The 20,603-nt window shown below is 38.0% G+C and overlaps 1 protein-coding gene and 1 long non-coding RNA gene across 2 annotated transcripts in view; one reads left to right on the forward strand and one right to left on the reverse strand.

Annotated features, from left to right (window-relative positions):
• Positions 1-15,840, reverse strand: part of LOC124271744 (kinesin-like protein KIF23) — a 30,548-nt gene extending 14,708 nt beyond the window's left edge. Inside the window, 9 exon segments of the mRNA XM_046706912.1 lie at positions 2,385-2,555; positions 3,560-3,687; positions 5,254-5,390; positions 6,099-6,204; positions 8,317-8,349; positions 10,926-10,961; positions 12,310-12,402; positions 12,953-13,007; positions 15,721-15,840. Of these exon segments, the coding sequence (XP_046562868.1) occupies positions 2,385-2,555; positions 3,560-3,687; positions 5,254-5,390; positions 6,099-6,204; positions 8,317-8,349; positions 10,926-10,961; positions 12,310-12,402; positions 12,953-13,007; positions 15,721-15,806 (845 nt within the window). The 5' untranslated portion in view covers positions 15,807-15,840.
• Positions 167-19,621, forward strand: LOC124271746. Its single transcript, XR_006897118.1, has 3 exons — positions 167-357; positions 4,533-4,539; positions 19,611-19,621. It is a non-coding gene; the product is annotated as an uncharacterized LOC124271746 (long non-coding RNA).
• Positions 19,622-20,603: the final 982 nt, after the last annotated feature.

Genomic DNA, 20,603 nt, shown 5'->3' on the forward strand with positions numbered 1-20,603 from the left:
TATACTAGCAACATGAGAGGTGGAATCTGACTGACATTGGGAGGGACATGGAAGGGAGAGTTTTTTATCTAGTTTTAGTTTTACGCCCCACTCAGCAATATTCCAGCTATATGGCGGTGGAAGGGAGAGAACCCTTAAAGGCACAATGTCACACATTTTCGACAATACTCTGGCGGATATTATATATATTGGGGCATATGCACTCACTCTAGCTTCCTACTGATGCAATAAAGGACTTATTATTCCTTACAACTTGCCTGATATTGGTAATTGAAACTCTGAGGCGAACAGCATCCAAACAGAGAACACTTGCTATATATGGAATGTAAACAACTGCTCCATACATCAAAAACTGTTGTATGCGGTGCTGTCGGTGCTTGTCGAACAGGTTGCAATCACAAGTTGTGCGTAGGATATTCGTAAAGAGAGCTCCAAGGGACATAACTCTATGGGGTTCAATTGAAATAATGTTCGGCCGGTAGAGGGTTGGAGAGTCAGTCTAATGCAACATTGCACTAATTAATTCAAACTTTTTAATTTTATATTGTAATCTATATATACGTAATTGTTTTGGAATAAATTATATGGTAGCTTCCCTGAGGCAGGGCTCCAGATAACTTTTGGGGGTGTGAGTGTACTTGCACATCATATTGCAAGTGGAGGTGTACTGAGAATTTTGAAGGAGTACCGAAATGTTTTTGTGTGAGCGAGTTGATGTGGTTTGTCTGGACGATTCATCGTCCACTTTTTCCAACCATGTATTTGTATTTGAAGACGCGTGAGAAATAACTGAGCGACCGTGTGATGCGCAAAATGTCAGGTCCGACTGGATATAAATAGGAACAGTGTAGTTTTTAGCCAATCAAAAAATAGTGACGCATATCGTTGCATGGCAACGCAAGGGATTCCTACTGTCGGGGTTTCCTTATGTGTCAAATCGTGTTTCGCAAAAGAAACTGAACACGAAATAGCTTTCCATTTGCACGATACGCACAGAAATTAAATGTTAGACGTACGAAGGTATTTATGTGCGTACACGATACGCTTGAAATCTTATATTATGTCGTATTTAATTGATTTTGAGGCGTACATTACGCCTGTACGCCCCCTATCTGTAGCCCTACTGAGGGCTGATAGTATTATTAAGAGAGATAAATTATATGTTTTGAGAGAAGTGTGGTGTGATATAGTGCCTTTAACAGCCCCTACAATTGAGCCAAGAAACAATAGCCAAGTTCAGCACAACTGGAAACTGAGCTCTTACAGCCAGTTATCTCCCTTGCATTGGGGAGAGGAGGATAAAATGAGTATATCACCACCATCAGTGTTCATAAAACACAATCAGACCATCCAGCTTGAATTTTTGTAAATACTCAATAAATGTCATCTTACATGCGTACACACAAAAATGTCAAATCTTAGCTTGCGTACCAGTGGATAGATAAAATAACTGAAGTATACTGAAATGTTCTATTTCGGGACATGAACTTGACAACTTGCAGTCTTTCTTATCATTTCTCATATTACAGATTAAACATAAATAACAAACATTAACATTTAAACTTTACTATATTTTCAAATGTAATTGAAAATGGCAAAATACCCAATTGAGTTTGAATGAGGTGAGTACAATTTATTTGGTTACTCAAAGAAAAATTAGGATACCCGATTGAGATGAACACAAGTGAGTACATAACTCAATGACCCAAACAGTTATCTGTAGCTCTGCATCTTGCACTGTCCAATCAAAATAGTGTGTATATTTCTTGATGCTTTCATTTTTGATGAGTTTACACAACTAATTGACAGACAGAATGGTTTACTTTCACTGAGTGAGTGAGTGTATTTTTTACACCACTTTTAGCAATATTCCAGCAATATCACGGCGGGGGACACCAGAAATGGGCTTCACACATTGTACCCATGTGGGGAATCGAACCCGGGTCTTCGGTGCGGACGACTGCCCCTATTTTGAAAACATCCTAACGCTTTGACCACTAGGCTACCCCACCGCCCCTACTTTCACTGAGAAAACATCCTAAAACGTGGAACACTATTTCAATTTGTGTAGTGACCCTTAGGTTACATAGGTTGTGCGGTTGCTGTCATCGAAGCTCTGACTAGATTTGCAATATGAATGTTTGTTTACAAACAAAAGAAAAGTTTGGCAGTGATTTTATGCTAAGTCATCACTGCATTGCACTGTATCACATTCCCTTTTACACTGTCAACAAGGTGTCCAAGGAATCTGAATCCACTGTAGGTTCACTTAGAGATGCAATAAAAACATTCAGATGGAAATTCATCTGCATTCAGTCCAGTATTTACACCGATTTAAAACATGTATTCATATCATTTAACAAACTTAAAACTTGCACACTTACTTATAGCCTGTGATTGGGTCGTATGGCAGTTCCTCAAGTAGGTCGTAGACAAAGTTGTTGTAGATCTCGATGTAGGAGACAAACACACCGTAGTTATTGTCTTGTTCTATGTTGCCAACTTTGGACGGGTCTCGGTTCCGACCACTGTCGCCGCCAAATGCAACCTTCTCACTGGAAAGAAAACCGTTGCTTCACACACCACTGAGTAACAACATCTGAACCTCGTTAAGATGAGAAAGCCACAATAACCGGTGCGCCTAGTGCCAGCAAGCGTTGTATACTCCTCAGGGAGTTGAGATTGATAATACGATGTGCCGTTGAGATTGACAATCAACGATCGAGGAAAAAGAAATAGAAATAAAAATACCAGCACCTTGAGCATGCACTAGTTGCGTGGATATGTGCGCTATATATAAATGTCCTATAATAATAATAACATCTGTGTGTTGACTTCTTTGAGAGGCATTTAGAAGTTGAGGCGATAAGGAAGGATAACAATATATGGATGAACAACTTCTTTGTAGCTGTGAGAGCGACGTTACGGTGTAGGTTCCAACACCACCGTCATCGCTTGCTTGATAAGCGTGTTAGAACCTACACCGAAACGTCGCTCTCACAGCTATAACGAAGTTGTTCATCCATATATTGTTATCCTTCCTATCTGTGTGTTGGTTTGTTTGTTGTTTAACGGTGCACTCAGCAATATTCCAGCTATATACCAATAAATAATCAAGTCTGGACCAGATAATCATCATGATATGCATCGATCTACACTATTGGGATACAATGACATACATGTGTTAACCAGTCAGCTTGTCTGTCCGCCCGATCCCATTAGTTGCCACTTACAACAAGCTAAAATTCCAATTATATGACAATGGCCTGTATTGAATCTGGGCCAGTCAATACAGTGATCAGTATTACAAAGAGTGAGTGAGTGAGTTTTGATTTTACGTTTTCGGCGATGGACACCAGAAATGTGCTTCACACACTGAACCCATGTGGGGAATTGAACCCATGGCTCCGGAGTGACAAGCGAACACTTGAACCACTAGGCTACCCCATTTTATCCATTTCAGTCCTCTATGTCTAGAATATGTCATTAGGGGTCTCTTTGAACCTTAAGTACCCACGCATCACACCCATATATAGGCACAGATTCATTAGCATCTTACGTGTGTCTGGGGGTAGATGGCGTCTTGGGTGTAGTCAGACCAGGCAGAATCTCTCTCCTCTGGCGTTCCATCATGGCATCGGCCTCTGTGCACACCTCGAATCCGTTCATCTTGTCTGGCCGGAACATCTGCCACAAAAAAACTATATGTATAGTAGTGCTGGGAATTGGTCAAAATCTCATAATTGATGATTGGTTCATTACAACCGATCAATCATCGAAAATAATTGGTTAGCGTCATTTATGAAATTTTCCTGATTATTGTTGTTAATGGACAAAAAAATAAAGAAAAAACCCTGTAGTTCTTTGGTGTTTTTGCAAATTGCACAAAAGGCATTGGCAAATTTCACATTTTTTATAGGATGACTAGTAGGTTAGGAACATTAATTTCTTTGCGTCTTGAAGATAAATTCAACCATGACTTGGAACGGGCTTGTAGTGGTCATGAAATGTAACAGACAAAACCATCTTAATGGAAACAAGTGTTCCAGAATTGTTTGTGTTCGATTATGAGAAAAATGATCGATTGCTTGGTCGTTTAGTCACTGCGACCAATCTTCGATTATTTCAATTAATCCAGACCACCACTAATGTATAGACTTTTCTGACTCCTGTAGCTATTCTTTACATGTGGAAACAAAAATATGTGATCGCTAGAATAAAATGACATTTTGAATCATTTGTTCAAACTTCATGTGAGAATAGCACATTTGGGAAACTGATGAGTGGAATTTCTGGAATATATATTCATTTCAAGAAGGAACTTTGAAGATAGCCTAAAATATGCAAAACATAGACAAATACTGTATTTAATATACTAGTCCACCAGCTTCTGACAACTGGTCAGGTCAGTATGTTGTAAGTGAATATCAGTTACACACTATTCCAACCCTGAAAACTGACAGATAAATGTGTGACCTTTGTCTGCAGGCAGTCTTTGAATTTGTTAAAGTCTGGGATGCATAGCCAATAAGCCACATGGTCAGAATAAAACTTAATGACAATTATGCGGGATGAGCATGTATACTACTCAAAACAAGTTAAGGAAATCCCAGTTCTTTTATACGACTGCAGTTCATCTGTCACTATAACTTTATAGTAATATATGTTTAACGCTGCACTCAGCAATATTCCAGCTATATTTCACAGTGGTCTGGACCAGACAATCCAATGATCAAGATCATGAGCATCGATCTACGCAATTGTGGTACGATGACTTGTGTCAACCAAGTCAGTGAGCATGACCATCTGGCCCCGATTTCTCGAAACAAACTTATGTCTGAGTTTTGACTTAAGTTACAGTTTTTACTCAAACTTGAAAAAAACACAAGAAAAGGCATTTCCCAGAATAGATTGAAATCGATGTTAAACTCAAACTTAGTAGACAATCTGAGTTTGGTAGATAGGTTACATGAGTTGTTTTGTCTTTTTAGTTTTAGAAATGAAACTGAGTTTGAAACTCAACTGTTTCAAATTGTCCAAATTTGAGTAAAAACTTAAGTTTGTTTCAATAAATCGGGGCCTGATCCCCTTAGTCACCTCTTATATCAAGCTCAGGTTGCTGAAGATCAATTCTAACTGAGATCTTCACAGGTCTATGATAATCTGACTGAAACAGCAGCTCTCAAACTCCTTTTGAGTGTCATATGTTGAAAGTGTTCTAGGCAAGTGTTGTGTTTTTTGTAGACAACATACATATTTCTTGGCCTGGTAGCCTTCAATGCTGTTGAAGAGAACGTCCAGACATCTTGGCAGAATACCCTGGTCCTGGGGGCTGCCTGTCATGGTGTATGTTTTCCCTGACGATGTGATGCCGTATGTGAACAGAAGGCCTGGAAAAAATAGTTGTGGAGTTGACACAAAAAATAACTTGAGTGAGTGAGTGAATGAGTTTTATGTAAATGTAATTTTATTATTAAATTGCACTCAGCAATATTCCAGTTATATGGCATCTGGGTCTGTAAAATGTCATTTTTTTTATTAAAATTGATATTTTATACTTATCCTGACTCATGCTTAATTGCTTCTTACCTCATGAGTCAGGATAAGGAAAAATTAATCGTATCTGGACCAGACAATCCAGTGATCAACAGCATGAACATCAATCTACACATGTTTTGACCATGCTGACATTGTTAATATACCACAATAATGACCAGTGACCATAATGACCTGATTCAATATATAAGAGTGTTGACTCATACATGACATATTTTTTATGTTTTATTTTCCTGTAAAATCACAACTTGACAAGTTTTTATTAAACTTAGAGCCTTTTCAGTGCAAATCACGCTTTTTTCAAAACTAACAAATTTAGGGGATGTTTAGGGTAAAACGTGACATTTATGGCATTTTCAAGCCTGTTCAAACCCTGTTTTTATTCCCCAATGGGAATTTTATTAACACTTGTTGCGGAGTTAGGGCCACTATCAGCCATCGAGCTGGTAAGGGTAAAAAATATGACCAGTAAAATGAGAGGGCTCCAACTAAACAATACCTAAGCTCTGGGAGGGGAGACTAGCCAATCAGAATATACCCACCATTCTTGCCGTGTATCAGGTCCTCTACGAGAGGTAGGGCCGCGTAGTCATAGATGGCTTTCTGGGAGGTGTACTCGTCAAATATGTGCTGGAACGTGTACTGTATCTGGGACAGAAAGTAGGTCAAGTTGTACTCCACATGTTGTTTGTTTGTTCTTTAACACTGCACTCAGCAATATTCCAGCTATATGTCGACTGTCTGTGAATAATCGAGTCTGGACCAGACAATCCAGTGATCAACAGCATGAGCATCAATCTAGTGAGAGTGATTTTAGGTTTACGCCGCACTCAGAAACATTCCAGCTATATGACGTCAATCTGTGAATAATCGAGTCTGCACCAGACAATACAGTGATCAACATCATGTGCATTGATCTAAGCAACTGGCATACAAGATACTGTGCCATGTGTCAACCAAATCAGCTAGTCTGATCGCTCAACCCTGTCCGTCGCCTCTTACGACAAGCGACCGCCTCTGTGGTGTAGTGGTTAAAGCGTCCACTCGGAGAGCGGAAGGTCACGGGTTCGTTCCCCGACCGCGTCATACCAAAAGACGTTAAAATATGGTACTTCTTGGTCACTGCCTGGCGCTCGGCATTAATGGGTACAACAAGGACTGGTCGGCTAGGAGTCAGTATAATGTGTCTGAGTGGGGTATTCATGCTTCACTGCGGCATGGTATCTCAGTGGGCTAGCACTATAAAACCAGCTTCAATCTGGGCTAGTACAAGTAGCCGCACATACACATATACACGCCATCATATGAGCGAAATATTCTCAAGCACGACGTAAAACCCAATTTCACCTCACCACACCTCACCTCTTACGACAAGCATAGATTGCTGAAGGCCAATTCTAACCTGGAACTTTCACTTCTATTTCCCAAGACACTGCAGTACTGAATGTCAAGACAAAAACCCAAACTCTCCACACAATGAATGGCAGCACCATGCTGTTTTAAACAGTATTCCAGCTATCACAGCATGTCAGATTAATGTGGGAAGAGAGCCCAGAATGATGCAGGTCTTAAATCGGTACCATTTTTGTAAAACCCACGAGCATGGATAGAGTGCTGACAAACCTAGAAATATTCCACGACAAACAGGAATTCACACCTACAATCATGAATTTCTGGCATGTCAAGGGCACACAACTCTGTACAGCGAATAGCGGTGAGGTAGAGAACTAAGCCACCAGTGCCCCCAGACAATGGAGACGGCTTACCCCGTTACATTACAACTGTATGTGTTACTTTCAGTTTCAGAAAGGGCTGGGCTTTTACTATAAACAAAAATACTCTTCAGCAAAAGCTGATTTTAGCAGAATGATCCAACATTCCTCATCAGAACACAAGATGGAACACTGAAATGCATTAGCACAAAATTAGTAGAAAAAAAGTTTTAAAAAATACTTACAACTGCCACTACACGCACAAACACACAAATCTCTAAATCTAAGAAAACCACCAAACTAGCGTAGATCTAAAGCACAGTATGAAGAACGTCACCAACATGCACATGTATGTCAAGCTCCACCATGTAATGATTCAACCTCAACATGCAGTCAAAATACAGAAGATACGAGCAAAAATCAATAATGCAAAATATGTAAAGGTCTAAACAATAAGTTAAATAATGTCATATTTTCAAATCCATATAAGTCTTAACAGAATTATTTCAGAACACAGTTAAAACCCTTAACACATTTATATTCTTCAAAAGTTGAAAAAGACCCCTTTTTTGGCAACAGGTCCAATTTCTCTGCTGTATTTAAAAAACTTATCATTAGCTGACAACTCTGTTCCACTTGAGTGAAAAGATATGACAACTGGTCTGCCAAAACTAACTATCATTTCTTGTTAACTAAACCAAAAGTCAAAAGAAGCTATGATACAAATTCTGTCAACCCTGATTAAAATTGCCGTTGAGGATTATTATTATTATCAAATCCAAATTTAACATTTACAGAGAATCAGATAGGTTCATTGTCTACAAGACAGACTGATCGTCATCCAAAATATCCTCCAGAATTCTTATCAAATTGATGACATAGAATATCATATTGAAGTTTGATATCACCAACATATCCTAAGGCCATCTGTATCAAACAGCACCACTGCATTTTGGGCAAATATTTCAAATTTCACTCAGCAGATTGTATCACTGTCTACATCACACTGGGACTTTCCCGGCAACAACACTTCACAACAAGCTCCTACCTCCTTGGCTTGTCCGTTCCTATTAACAGCGGTCTACAACGGCAGAAAACATAAGTTAGAAACACATGCACAAAGCAACTAACATCACCTGGTCTAGGAAGCAGGGAAAACAAGGTGAAGCAATGCACAGGTTTGGACAGTTGGCAATCAAGACAAAGACTATTCCAAGCATCTGCCCAGCGACATCTCCATTCTAGTTATATGATAAATACATGCTGGGTCCATTCATTACCATAGCTTCATACTGATTTAAATAAACGATGAACGAAATAGCTGTCTAATCACTCTTCTGTCATGATTGAAATAACTATCATCATACTTCACAGTTCATCACACTTACAGTGGTGGACATGTTGTAGCATAATGGTATTTAGTACTATTTACATACCTGTAAACACACTTGTTTAAACATTTTGATGTCCATGCATTTTTCATGTATTCTAAAAAGATGTAAACACCAAGGGACTGCTGCCTTCAACCAAACTAATAACGATGTTGAGCACTTCAGCATGAAGACCCATCTCCTTGTGAAGAACTATTTACCTGTGATACAACTGTAAGCCTGTAACGATGCATCGAACTATCGATGCATTGAAATTGTTCACTCTCTGATAGCAATTAACGGATGGTACATTGGTAGAAACGAAAAACTATTGATGCTTCAATAGTATGTGTGACTATCGGCAGTTTAGTAATTGACTTCTGATGATAAATGTGCAGCACAAATTACAGGAAGTACCAGATTCGTTCACTTTGATTTAGAGTGTAGACTTGCAGCTTCACTGAGTTTATGTGTTAACTGTTTACTTGATCTGGGTTTCAAGTTTCTTGTCAACTATTACATTGACAAACTACTTTAAAGGTCACATGCAACCAAAAGATCAAACATAATTCAAACACAATTATCACTTACTCAGGACATATAATATACATTGCTGATTATGAAAAAACATATAAACAAAATTGTAAGCGTACAATCGCAAATCAAAAGTGCAATATTTTTTACTTGGGTTTACTTCCCAAGAAACGAAGCACCCGGGATACCGAACCCAGTCAGAGCGGGTGTTTTTCTTTCATATAAACTATACGTACATTTGGGAAATGACTTCAAATGAGACAATTCAAGGAGAAAAAACTATTGCAATAGTATTGCAATAGTTGGTCACAATAGACTATCTCTATCTCAATAGTTGTTTCCCCCTCAATAGTTACCCCTATACAACTGGTTGTATAACTTACTATTAGCATAATGAAATTGTGTTAAACGTGTATCAGAACATCCTTCAAAACATCTATTCCAGATAAAATTTCAAGACAAACAGTCCTCTTTTATATAAAACTATCCAGCCTGAATGAGGTAGTGGTTTTAGGAACATATTTGCTTAAGGTTTAATTAGGTTTAATTTCAAATTAATAAAAAGATGAAATTCTGTACAAAGTTGATGATAAAAGACTTGGAGACAGTGACATCACCTACAATAGGAAGCTACGTCAGCAGATGTGTTCACAGTATTTCTCACATAGAAATGGAGATATCAAGTAAGCTTGATAACAGTCTGTCTTGTAGTGGATGCCAGAACTTTGGCAAAATTTGAAAATACACAGCCAGTTATTTCCAGGACTCCCACTAATAAACTTAAATACTTCAACAAGACCATTCTGTTATTTGATCAAACCTGTACATTGCCTCACTCACACACCAACACAAAGATTGGGAAGAGATCTTTGGTAATAAGAGAAATTGAATCCTTCTCTGAAGAGATATATCTCCATCACTTGTTAATGGTGGAGGCTTGGATCTCAGACAATGGATAAGAATGGTCCAGACTAACGTTAAATATTTCATCATGCTGTACAAAACATTTCTACAACAGGAAGGTTACACATTGCCACAGGTCTGTTAGTCCCAAGACAAATAAAATATATAACACTTGTTAAATCAAATCGATAGCCTGAACATGCTGAAATAAGCTGTGGCCTATTAAATCTTTAGTCAGTCTAGGAAGAAAGATCTCTTTCCAATTAAATCTGAAACAAAATCCATGAACTTTCTGTAGATTCTCATGTGTTCAGTATTATCATGGGAGACTTATTATTTTCACAACATTTTCAGTTGTATTCAACCACAGACAGATAAAAGCTGTACAAGTCTTTAAATATTCAGAGACAAAAATCAGTTGCTGCAACGTTGATTTCCACTTTTTAATTCAAAGTGCAGGGATTGGGAAAGGCAGGCTCTATGGGCCATTTTGCACAGTAGAATAAAAAATGGCCCATTAAAATTTTTAAGTTTACTATTGATAAAAGGGCAGTGGCCCATTCTAAATTCAGAAAATGGCTAATAATCCTGAAAATGGCCCATTGTCAAAGTTCTCTATCCAAATCCCTTAAAGTGTTTAGCAGATATGCAAGGATTCAACATGTCAAAACTTATCCAAAAAGACGTCATTCCCAATAGTCTCACCACACAGTTAACAACATGGAATTTACAGAAGACTCTAGGATGAGCATGAACATACTGAATAAACCCAACTACAAGCCACACAAAGCATAACTACCGGTAAGCAGACTAAATCTACTCCAAGCCAGGAATTTGGCCACAGACTTACTGCTTCCACATCCCATTGGCGTCTCCCCATGTACAGCTGAAAGTTAACTCACATATAATATCCTCAGAAAATACCTAAACACTGACCTGCGTTGATTTTTTGGTCCAAAATAAAAAAATTAACATTTCATGCTTTAGAAATTATTTAACATTTTGATTTCCATCAGCCTATACTTGTTCTTTTTCATACAGAATCTGAGTAACTTTACTTTGGTTGGGAAGGTTGTTAAATCTGTTTTTTTAAAGTTACACTGAGCAGTATTTCAGCAACAGTGATCTGGAAATATTTGAAACAAATCAATGAGTAACAATATACCAGGGTGACACTATCAACAAACACAGAGCCTGACCACTTCAAATTGCTAACAAATACCACTGAGTTTGCATGTGACCCTTATAGAGGGATATCAGATTCACACACATGGGTATCACATCAGAATAATTATAGTCTATTTGCAGTGAAAAAGTACCGATGAATTTCACTTTAAACAAAAAAGTAAATCGAAAAGGGTGAAATTGAGATTGCACATCCTCATAATTTGACCTTGCCAATCGAACATTTAAAACTCAGAATTTTATTCAACTTAGGATAAAAGTTGTTTAACAAATGATCATAGTTTCAAATCGCTATTATTGGTTTGTATTACAAGGGGGTATGTCAGTGTCGGAAAGATAGCCCGTCCCAACGTCCGAGACGGGTGAATTTTGTGGAGGACGGGTTAAAAAAAATGTCTAGTCCGTCCTCATGTCGGGTCAATTTTAGCAAACCAATGACATATATATAATGATTATAACCTTTTTGAATATTTACTGCCGAAGGTGTTTTATTTATATTTGGAGGACAGGCTAGGTTTTGGCAGGACTGGTAAAAAATTTGACCTGCCAGTCCTGTGGACAGGCTAGATTTTCTACATCTTTCCTACACTGGGTATGTACATTAAATGAAACACCGAGAACAAGTAGGGTTGGTCTAAATTAAAGCTCATAACGTACCGCACGTGCATTTGTTTTAAAGCTCCAACTACTGCGCTTACCCCCCTGTAATACAAACCAATAATAGCGATTTGAATCTATGATGTGATCTTGGAAAGACAAAATATGAGTCACTGGGTGCAAGTTTGTATAAATATGGCATTGCATTTTGCAGTTTTATGTTGCACCAGAGCAGCTCCTAAATACAGAAATCGAGCCCTTTTAAATGATCTTAACAAAATCAGATTGTCTGTGGTCTTGAGAAACACTTCAACTACCAGTGCACAGACAGTAGATCCTGACTGAAGGCATTCACTGACAGACAGTATTCTTAGGTTGGAGAAACACTTCAGACAGCCAAGTAGAAAAGACATGCACTAGCTGTGAAACTAGACTATCAGTGCAGAACTTACCTCTGATGGGGTCAGCTCTACAACACGGTTATTCAAGACTTTGACACACAGCGGTTCCTCTGGGTTTTCCAGGGGGCGAATACGACAATATACCTGTAATTTTCAAAAGTGTAACCATGGTAACAGTCAAACAGGTTGTATTTTTAGTTATTACTATCGAGTAATATTGACAAATCACATCGACAAGTTTACAAAACAAGTTTAACAATAGTAGCATAGCCTAGTAGAAATTTATCAAAAATATCTAAAAATCCAAACGAAGTCCCCTTTGCATACAAATATGGACAAAATCATGATTTTTTTCAAAGTTGGATTAAAATCAATATTCTTATTTTCAAGAATTCAAAGAAATTGGGATTTATTTATTTAAACTGGGAATTATTTTATCATTTGCTGCAGACATGTAATCAAATATTTGCCTCGGAGCAGTTATAGATAACTCCCAAGCAAGATAGTTTTCTTTGTGTATGCACAACTTATTATCTTGACTATCAACACATGCACTGCGCTGAGACAAAGTTAAGATTACAGTCATTGTGCTTCATCCAACAGTGATAACTGTCCGGTAATAAAGATACTGCTCTTAATATGGTACAAGCATTTATTCCATGTTACAATTAACAATTGTCAATATTCAACCCACCTCAACCGGATCAAACTGTTGGGTCCCATTTCTCTTCCGAGGGGTCTTTCCTCTCCTGCAAGAACAAATAGAAATTTAGGGTTGATTACAAAACAAGAAACATTAACGCCTATCCACGGATCCAGAAATGTACTCCTGTGTTTGAATCCTGAAACTTCAACCTTTGGCATAAGAGCATTAATGAGAGACGGCAATCAAAATGATGCATTTTGTCTTTGAAATTTAAACAGGGGTCGATGACGTTTACTGCATTTACCCCAAAAGCACATTGCTTGATAAACACATAATAAAGTCCAGACCAGTCTGTAAGTCATCTTTATAAGGTCACATTAGGAAGACCAAAATATCACAGTCCTATTTCTCTTCAGTCTTGTATGCTGCAGATTATTTTCAAGAGATTGTAGTGTAAAGAAAGAATATACATACTAATTACTATTTGCCTGGCAACTAGTTCCAAAACTAATAAATTTCACTGAGCATTAGTTGTGTAACGATCAAGCAGTACAGAATGTTGTATTGCAATGTGAGGCTGACAATCCACTGATTTACAACTCTTGTATCCGATACATACGATCCATTACAATACAATTGATGGAAAAACATTTAACATTGTTTAAACAGTACCCCAAAAACCAACAATATTCAAGAATTAGTCTAAGCAGAATCCTCAGTATTTCCTGGTATTGTGCACAGTGCCTCACACTTACGTTTCTCACCCATTATCCCCTCTTTGCTGCAGGAAATTTGAAAACAAAGGATTCTAATGTGTGGTTATGAAGTATTGTATCAGGATATGAATCATATCTCAATTATCTTAACGCTACAGATACAACTGACTACAACATTAAACTGTATGGTTCTTGATAGGCTGTCATCATGGTCATACAGACCCTGAAACAAATATATCAAAGAAAGCCCATGCAAGTCTACAATATGTGGCAAGTCTACAATATGTGGCAAGTCTACAATATGTGGCAAGTCTACAATATGTGGCAAGTCTGAGATGAAGAAAGTCTCTGGGATCCTTTTCATCATTTTTAATGAAAAGTTTTTTCTGTAAAATATGTTCATTTCAAAGACAAGATGTTAGTCTAGGTTCTTAAAAGCCTTCATCTTCAGTTGTCTGAGGTGTAATGAAATTAATCCAGCCTTAACTGTGTTCCTACTGAAGTTGAATCTATGGTTGGGCTGTTGTTTAATGCTGCACTTAGCAATATTCCAGCTACATGGCAGCGGTCTGTCAATAATTGAGTCTGGGCCAGACAATCCAGTCATCAACAGCATCTGCATCGATCTACGCAACCAGGATAAAATGACGTGTCAACCAAGTCAGCAAGCATGACCACCTGATCATGTTAGCCGCCTCAAGCATGGGTTACTGAAGACTAATTCTAATCCGGATCTTCACAAGTTGAATCTATGGACTTCAACATTAAACATAAGGTAAATACATCGATGCAAAGACATGACAGGCAGTGCTCGAAATTAGAGGGAGGGAGGGGGGGGGTCCTGAGATGTTAGAGGTCTAATATAATATCTGAATCACTTATCAGACATTGACGATCAGGGTAATGACAAGAATATATTGTTCACAGGATATAAATATGCATAAGTAATGCATTTATCATTTCAAAAGTAGTAACATGACTGCAACCCCTGGTCTTTTATCTTTATGATATATATTTGCCATTGCCTAAATACTTTTCACCTGCAACTGAAATAAAGTCCAGGGTAGAACTGATCAATTCCACAAGTCTTCCCACAAATATTCTTTCTTGAAAGAGGTAAAAGAAAAACATATCTTAATATTATGGTTGAATGTGTATGTGGAGAGAGCGTCACATCATTTGGATTTTCTATTTTTCTTCATTGAAGGTTTTTATAGGTATAATAATCTGGTGATTCATTTAGCTTGGAGTATAATGACATAAAGTTTAATGACATAAATCATACAATATATTTCAATTTCAGAAGGTGCATGTTAATTTAATCCATTTCCATTGGCCTAATGCTTGTCATAGTTAGGTACAGCATTGAAAACATGGCAGATGGGTCCTTCTCAAATTTTCTGGTTCAATTCATGGGTATTGCAGTAGGATACCATGGTCAATCGTAACCACTTCACACAGTGACATTAAATAATGTCATTAATGACTCGGTAAAGTTTCGTAAATTTTAGTGAGTGTATTTATTTCCTCTGGTTATTTTAAGGCGGAGCGGTTTTTCGATTTGTCACAGACTGTCAGCCATCTGACAATCACAACTGCCAGTTGCATAGAAGTGAATATGAGGTTCTAAAACAACAAACCTTTGAAATATCACCAATGTTTATTTACTGATGACAGAGGCAAACAGAGTAGTATATCTGTCATCAAAATCAACAATCATTGGTCTAGACCTTGTCAGACTTGCGAAATCTAATATCACGGAGATTTGTGTGACAAACTTATCCCGTTCTTGCCCCATCCACGTCGAATGCATCGCCAATTATTTGAACTTTTCGATTACAAAAGTAACAATCGCGTACTTTGAGAGACTCCATCTTGAAACTATTGCATCATGCATCACACTGTAAACTTTAAATACTCACTGTGGCTTCATTTTCATGGAAATATCGCGATTTCTTTCTTCAAAACAGTACAATTACCTGAAGGCCATTACCCAAACAATACACGAGCGGCTAGATTTCCGGGGTTTGAATTTGATGCGCAGAGGACAAAACAGCCAATGAAATCGCGCCAACTAGCGCCACGGTATTTTAGAATTACCTCCTCTTGAGTCGCTCCCGTACCATACGAGTGCATATGTCCTGTTTTGACGGGGTTCGGGGGTCTTCGAAATAAACTCGCTTCATATTTGTCGAGATTGACACGGGCAACGTTTTCGTAATAAACATGGCGGATAGAAAGTAATTTCACGCGCATGATTTCGTCGATGCACGTGAAATATTTCGACATGCATGAACACATTCTAAAAATGTCTCCTTTCACTAACTTTTTGATTTAATTGTTACGAATATAAAGTAAAAATATTTGTTGGCAATTACAAGGAGTTTAATGTTCAAAATTTAAAATATAAATATTAAATTACAACTGGACCATCGGACGGGAACGCATTATAGTTTTCAACTAACGTTTCATGGTTTATTTTAGGCAAGATAATATATGAGTAAGCGGAAATAATTTGATCAGAACAAAATGAATCCTTAACTACTGAAATAAGTTGTTTTGGTACAGTTACTTCTATATAGTCCTCTTCCCTAAACACTCAGCAGGCAAATATGTGTTCGCTTTTCTCAATTTTGTGTTTGTGTTGGTGTGTGTGTGTGTGTGTGTGTGTGTGTGTGTGTGTGTGTGTGCGTGCGTGCGTGCGTGCGTGTGTGTGTGTGAAGTGAGACAGATCTCCTTATCAATTTTAATTTACTGTTGGTTATTAATATATAAAGTTTTCATGTCAATCATCCCCAGTGTAATATATATGCATGACTTGTTCAAATTTCGCAAACATTGCTGCACTCTACAAAGATGATGATGATGATGATGTAGAGATTGATTATGCGTATTTCTCACACAAACAAATATCTCGTACTAATTCCATTAATAAAGTCCTGCATGAAATCTTCTTTATCTAAGTTTCTCACTCGGTTTAATCTTGCGAAATATTTAGGCGTGTCATTAAGGAGATCCGGAAATCCTTAACCTTTATTTTCTCTCTAATTTCCATGTTGATTTGCGTGACCGATCATGGATGCTGGTCTTTACTAAAGATCAAAGGGGTGTCTGGGTTGAAACGGGAAATTGATTACGTCATACCGTCAGAGGCAGATGAGCCGGCAAACTCCGGTTCAGAGCGCGCAACGTGTCTCTCTGGTGTGTAATGTTGTGTTTGGGATTAAGACACCACTGTAAGGAGTTTCACAAACATCATTTCTTTTGCCATGGGCGACAGCTGTCAATCAGGCCATAGTCCACCTTGAGGCGGAAAAAACATAATTGGTCTCAAAATATTATTGTGTTAAAGTCACTAGTGTTTTTGAATGAGAAAATGTAGGTTATAATTGATCTGCAAACATTGTCGTGATCTAATTTGTGAACATATTCTGAATTTGATCTACGTTACACGTTTAGAAGAAGAATATGGTGAAGGAGATCTAATTTTAAAAATACGTGCCTATGTGATGTACGGGACGTAAAAATACAACTCACCCACTAACTCTCCCCTGATAATCAAAAGTTTGGGAAGATTTTAAAAATAGTCTGGTAATCGTCAGCATTACTAGAAGAAGCGTCCCGCAAATCATCTTCAAATCCAACCAAACACGGCTTTGTGTGACCCGTTTCAAGATGACAGTTTCGTTTAAAACGACGTCCTGTAAATTTGAGAGAAACTACCGAATCCGTATTGCACAGAATGGATGTTTTATAATTAAGTTGTTTACTCTGAAGTTTTAAGTCCTATGTACGAGTCCATAATTCTCAGTTATTTGTATGAAATATAGTAACTGTCAATATCTAGAGACATGTTAAAAATGATACGACAAAGAATTGATGAAACTGTCAAATAGAAATATGAAATGTTGTTTCAAAACATTGTTTCATCAGAAAAAAAAGGTTATAATTCAGGTCTAAACAGGACACCGTTCCCATATATTTGTAAGTGTCGTGCAAAAGAAAATATTCACTAATAAATCCACATTTCAATCTGCTCGTTACTGTGTACATTTAGATTGAGAACCCATGCCGCTTGAGTGAGTTTTTTGTTTTATGCCGCTTTTAGCAATGTTCCAGCAATATCACGTTGGGGACACCAGAAACGGGCTTCACACATTGTACCCATGTGGGGAATCGAACCCGGGTCTTATTTACTCATTAATATAGTGTATATAATATCGCCTAAAGTACCCGAATAAAAATACTTAAACAATCCCATTATATAAGACCGTAGTTCTCGCTACATAATACGAATGAAAACCTCACTATCGAATAACCAAGTCTTGCTTGTCTTAGCTTTTATTTGTTTGCTGTTTTACGCCGCACTCAGCAATATCCCATCTATGCTTCGGCGGTCTGTAAATAATCGAGTCTGGACCAGACAATCCAGCGATCAACAGCATGAACATCGATCTACGCAATTGGGATACGATGGAATGTCACCCGATCCCGTTGGTCGCCTCTTACGACAAGCGTGGGTTGCTGAAGACTAATTTCAACCCGTATCTTCACCGGTAATTATCATACGATTATAAATATAACTATAGGTTATTATTTTCACATGAATCCGATATCGTGTTACTAGACTGACGTAAGACATGAATGTTTGCAACCACATGACCTGTACAATGTTTGAAATGTTGAAATTGTTATGGCGAAAGAAGCAAATTAGTCAATCTCAAGGATACGATGTCTAAGACACCTTCCAGCAGATGTGTATTTCGGATCATTTTTAAAAAATTACTTTTGAAAAAAAATATAATCATGAAGAATCATTGAGTGATTTTTCAGATATAATATTGCTTAAACATAAAAGACAAAATGAACCGAGAAGTGTAGGGGACTACCCTTAAAATCACGCTGGACATGCTGGCCAAACTTTCTGCATGCACTTCACACTCAATTGACTGACCCCACTACGATTGTGGTCATTACACCAAAGGCAGCAAGATGCCAATCGAGGCTAATTAACAAGCACTCCAAGCATTAGACTGATGAATATACATTGGCAGCAAATTCCTCAAGTGCCCTCACGTGACCTCCGTTGATTGGTGAAACTTGGGAAATGATTAAAACAGATTTGTATTATGTTCATGAATCTGTTACTCGAGCTTATACAACGACGCCGATTTGGAGGGCCGGGGAAGAGACAAACGTTTATTTGTTTTTTTCGTTTGTTTGTTGTTTAACGCCACAATCAGCAATATTCCAGCTATATGGCAGCGGTCTGTAAATGATAGTACTATAGTTCCAACGAGCATTCGACCCGTGAATATCCGGATCAGAAGTGGTCTTCAGCAACCCATGCTTGTTTCAAGAGTCGACTAACGGGATCGGGTGGTCATGCGATTTTTATCTCTTTCTTTTTCTATTTTGATTGGTCTGAAAAGTGTATAAGACCCCGCTGTCGCAGAGGTCATATCGAAGATGAACCATATTAGGTTGTTTTGACATCAGCTAAAATAAAATTTGTTACGATTTAAAGTAGCTTTATTACACAATGCCCAAAGATACCGTAAATATGACGTTAGATTGTATTTCAGTCGAACAATTGATGATTATTCTAATGACGCTGTATCAATATGTTATAGCACACAACCTAACCTATTGTATCCATTGAGAGAATTGAAACCGGATCTTCGGCGTGACGAGCGAACACTTTAACCACTAGGCTACCCAGTCTTGTGGTAAATGTATTTTGACGAGAAAATCGGCTTAATCGCCGCTGTCCTAACTATTGAAGCCATACCACTGCTTAAGAAACCGAGAATGCGTTTCCCAGCGAGAATCGAACCCTGATCTTTGCCTAACGAGACAAAGCGTTACCCACAAGGCTAACACACCAAGGCCCCACTGTTCCAGATCCTTTCAAATGCTGCCTTCGTCGTTTTAGACTATTTGTAGAAAAACTGTCACATCAGATTTGAAGCGTTGTATATTTCACACAGGTGTTTGCCAGCATCGCCCTGAGATGTCATGGTTACGCGTTTAACCAATCAGAACACACTTCCGCTGCACGAGTTTTTGATGCGCGTGACTCAAAGGAAGCAGACGTCTCGTCTACTGAAAACATGCACCGGATGTTTACAATTAGTTACAGCAAGCAGGTAAGATTTTCATTAATAACCGCTATTAACATCAGCTTGGATGCATATTATTAATGTTTCTACTATTTACACGATAAAATATACCTTTCGTTTACGAAAATTGTGATAAGTCATTATTTTTTCAGCGTTAGACATGCCTCATGAAATGGGTTTCACACATTGTACCCATGTGGGGAATCGAACCCGGGTCTTTGGCGTGACGAGCGAACGCTTGAACCAATACGCTACTCCATCGCCCCTGCGGCCATGTGGTGTACACTTAAAATTTAACACCACTTTCACTATTCGCAAAGTGGCTGAAATTAATGCCGATGCGACGTCCACTTTTCACCCGCTCACTTCAACAGTACCATACTGCTGTGTGTTTATCATGTAACGAGTCACCTCCATACTTTGTCTCACGCTCGATGTAATAATAAACTCCTGGGCAGTAGAAAGTATATTTTTTCATACAGATCCTGAAAAAAAAATATCCAAGAAAGTCCATGCACGTCTAGAATAGTCCAGATTATCACAGTTTCAGGCTGGAAATGAAGACAGTCTCTGGGCTCCTTTTCATTTTATATTTTATGATTATAATTTAAGAAAGTTCTTTTCGGTGAGATATGTTCATTTCAATCCTTACTTAATCAGGAATACTAGAAACTGAGCGTCCCATACTCAACTAAGATACACGTGTTCAATACAGCTCCATGACATTTTCCTCGAATAACCATTTTGGTTTGTTTCATTTTCAACAACAACCAAACATTTATGCTTACTGTCTTTTGTCCGATAGGTTAGATACAAAACAGTACATGCACACACTTGATGGGCATAGGGTGTGTACACGAG

This window comes from Haliotis rubra, unplaced genomic scaffold (genome assembly GCF_003918875.1).
Source record: "Haliotis rubra isolate DU_JTF1 unplaced genomic scaffold, ASM391887v1 Scf163, whole genome shotgun sequence".
Lineage (NCBI taxonomy): Eukaryota > Metazoa > Mollusca > Gastropoda > Lepetellida > Haliotidae > Haliotis > Haliotis rubra.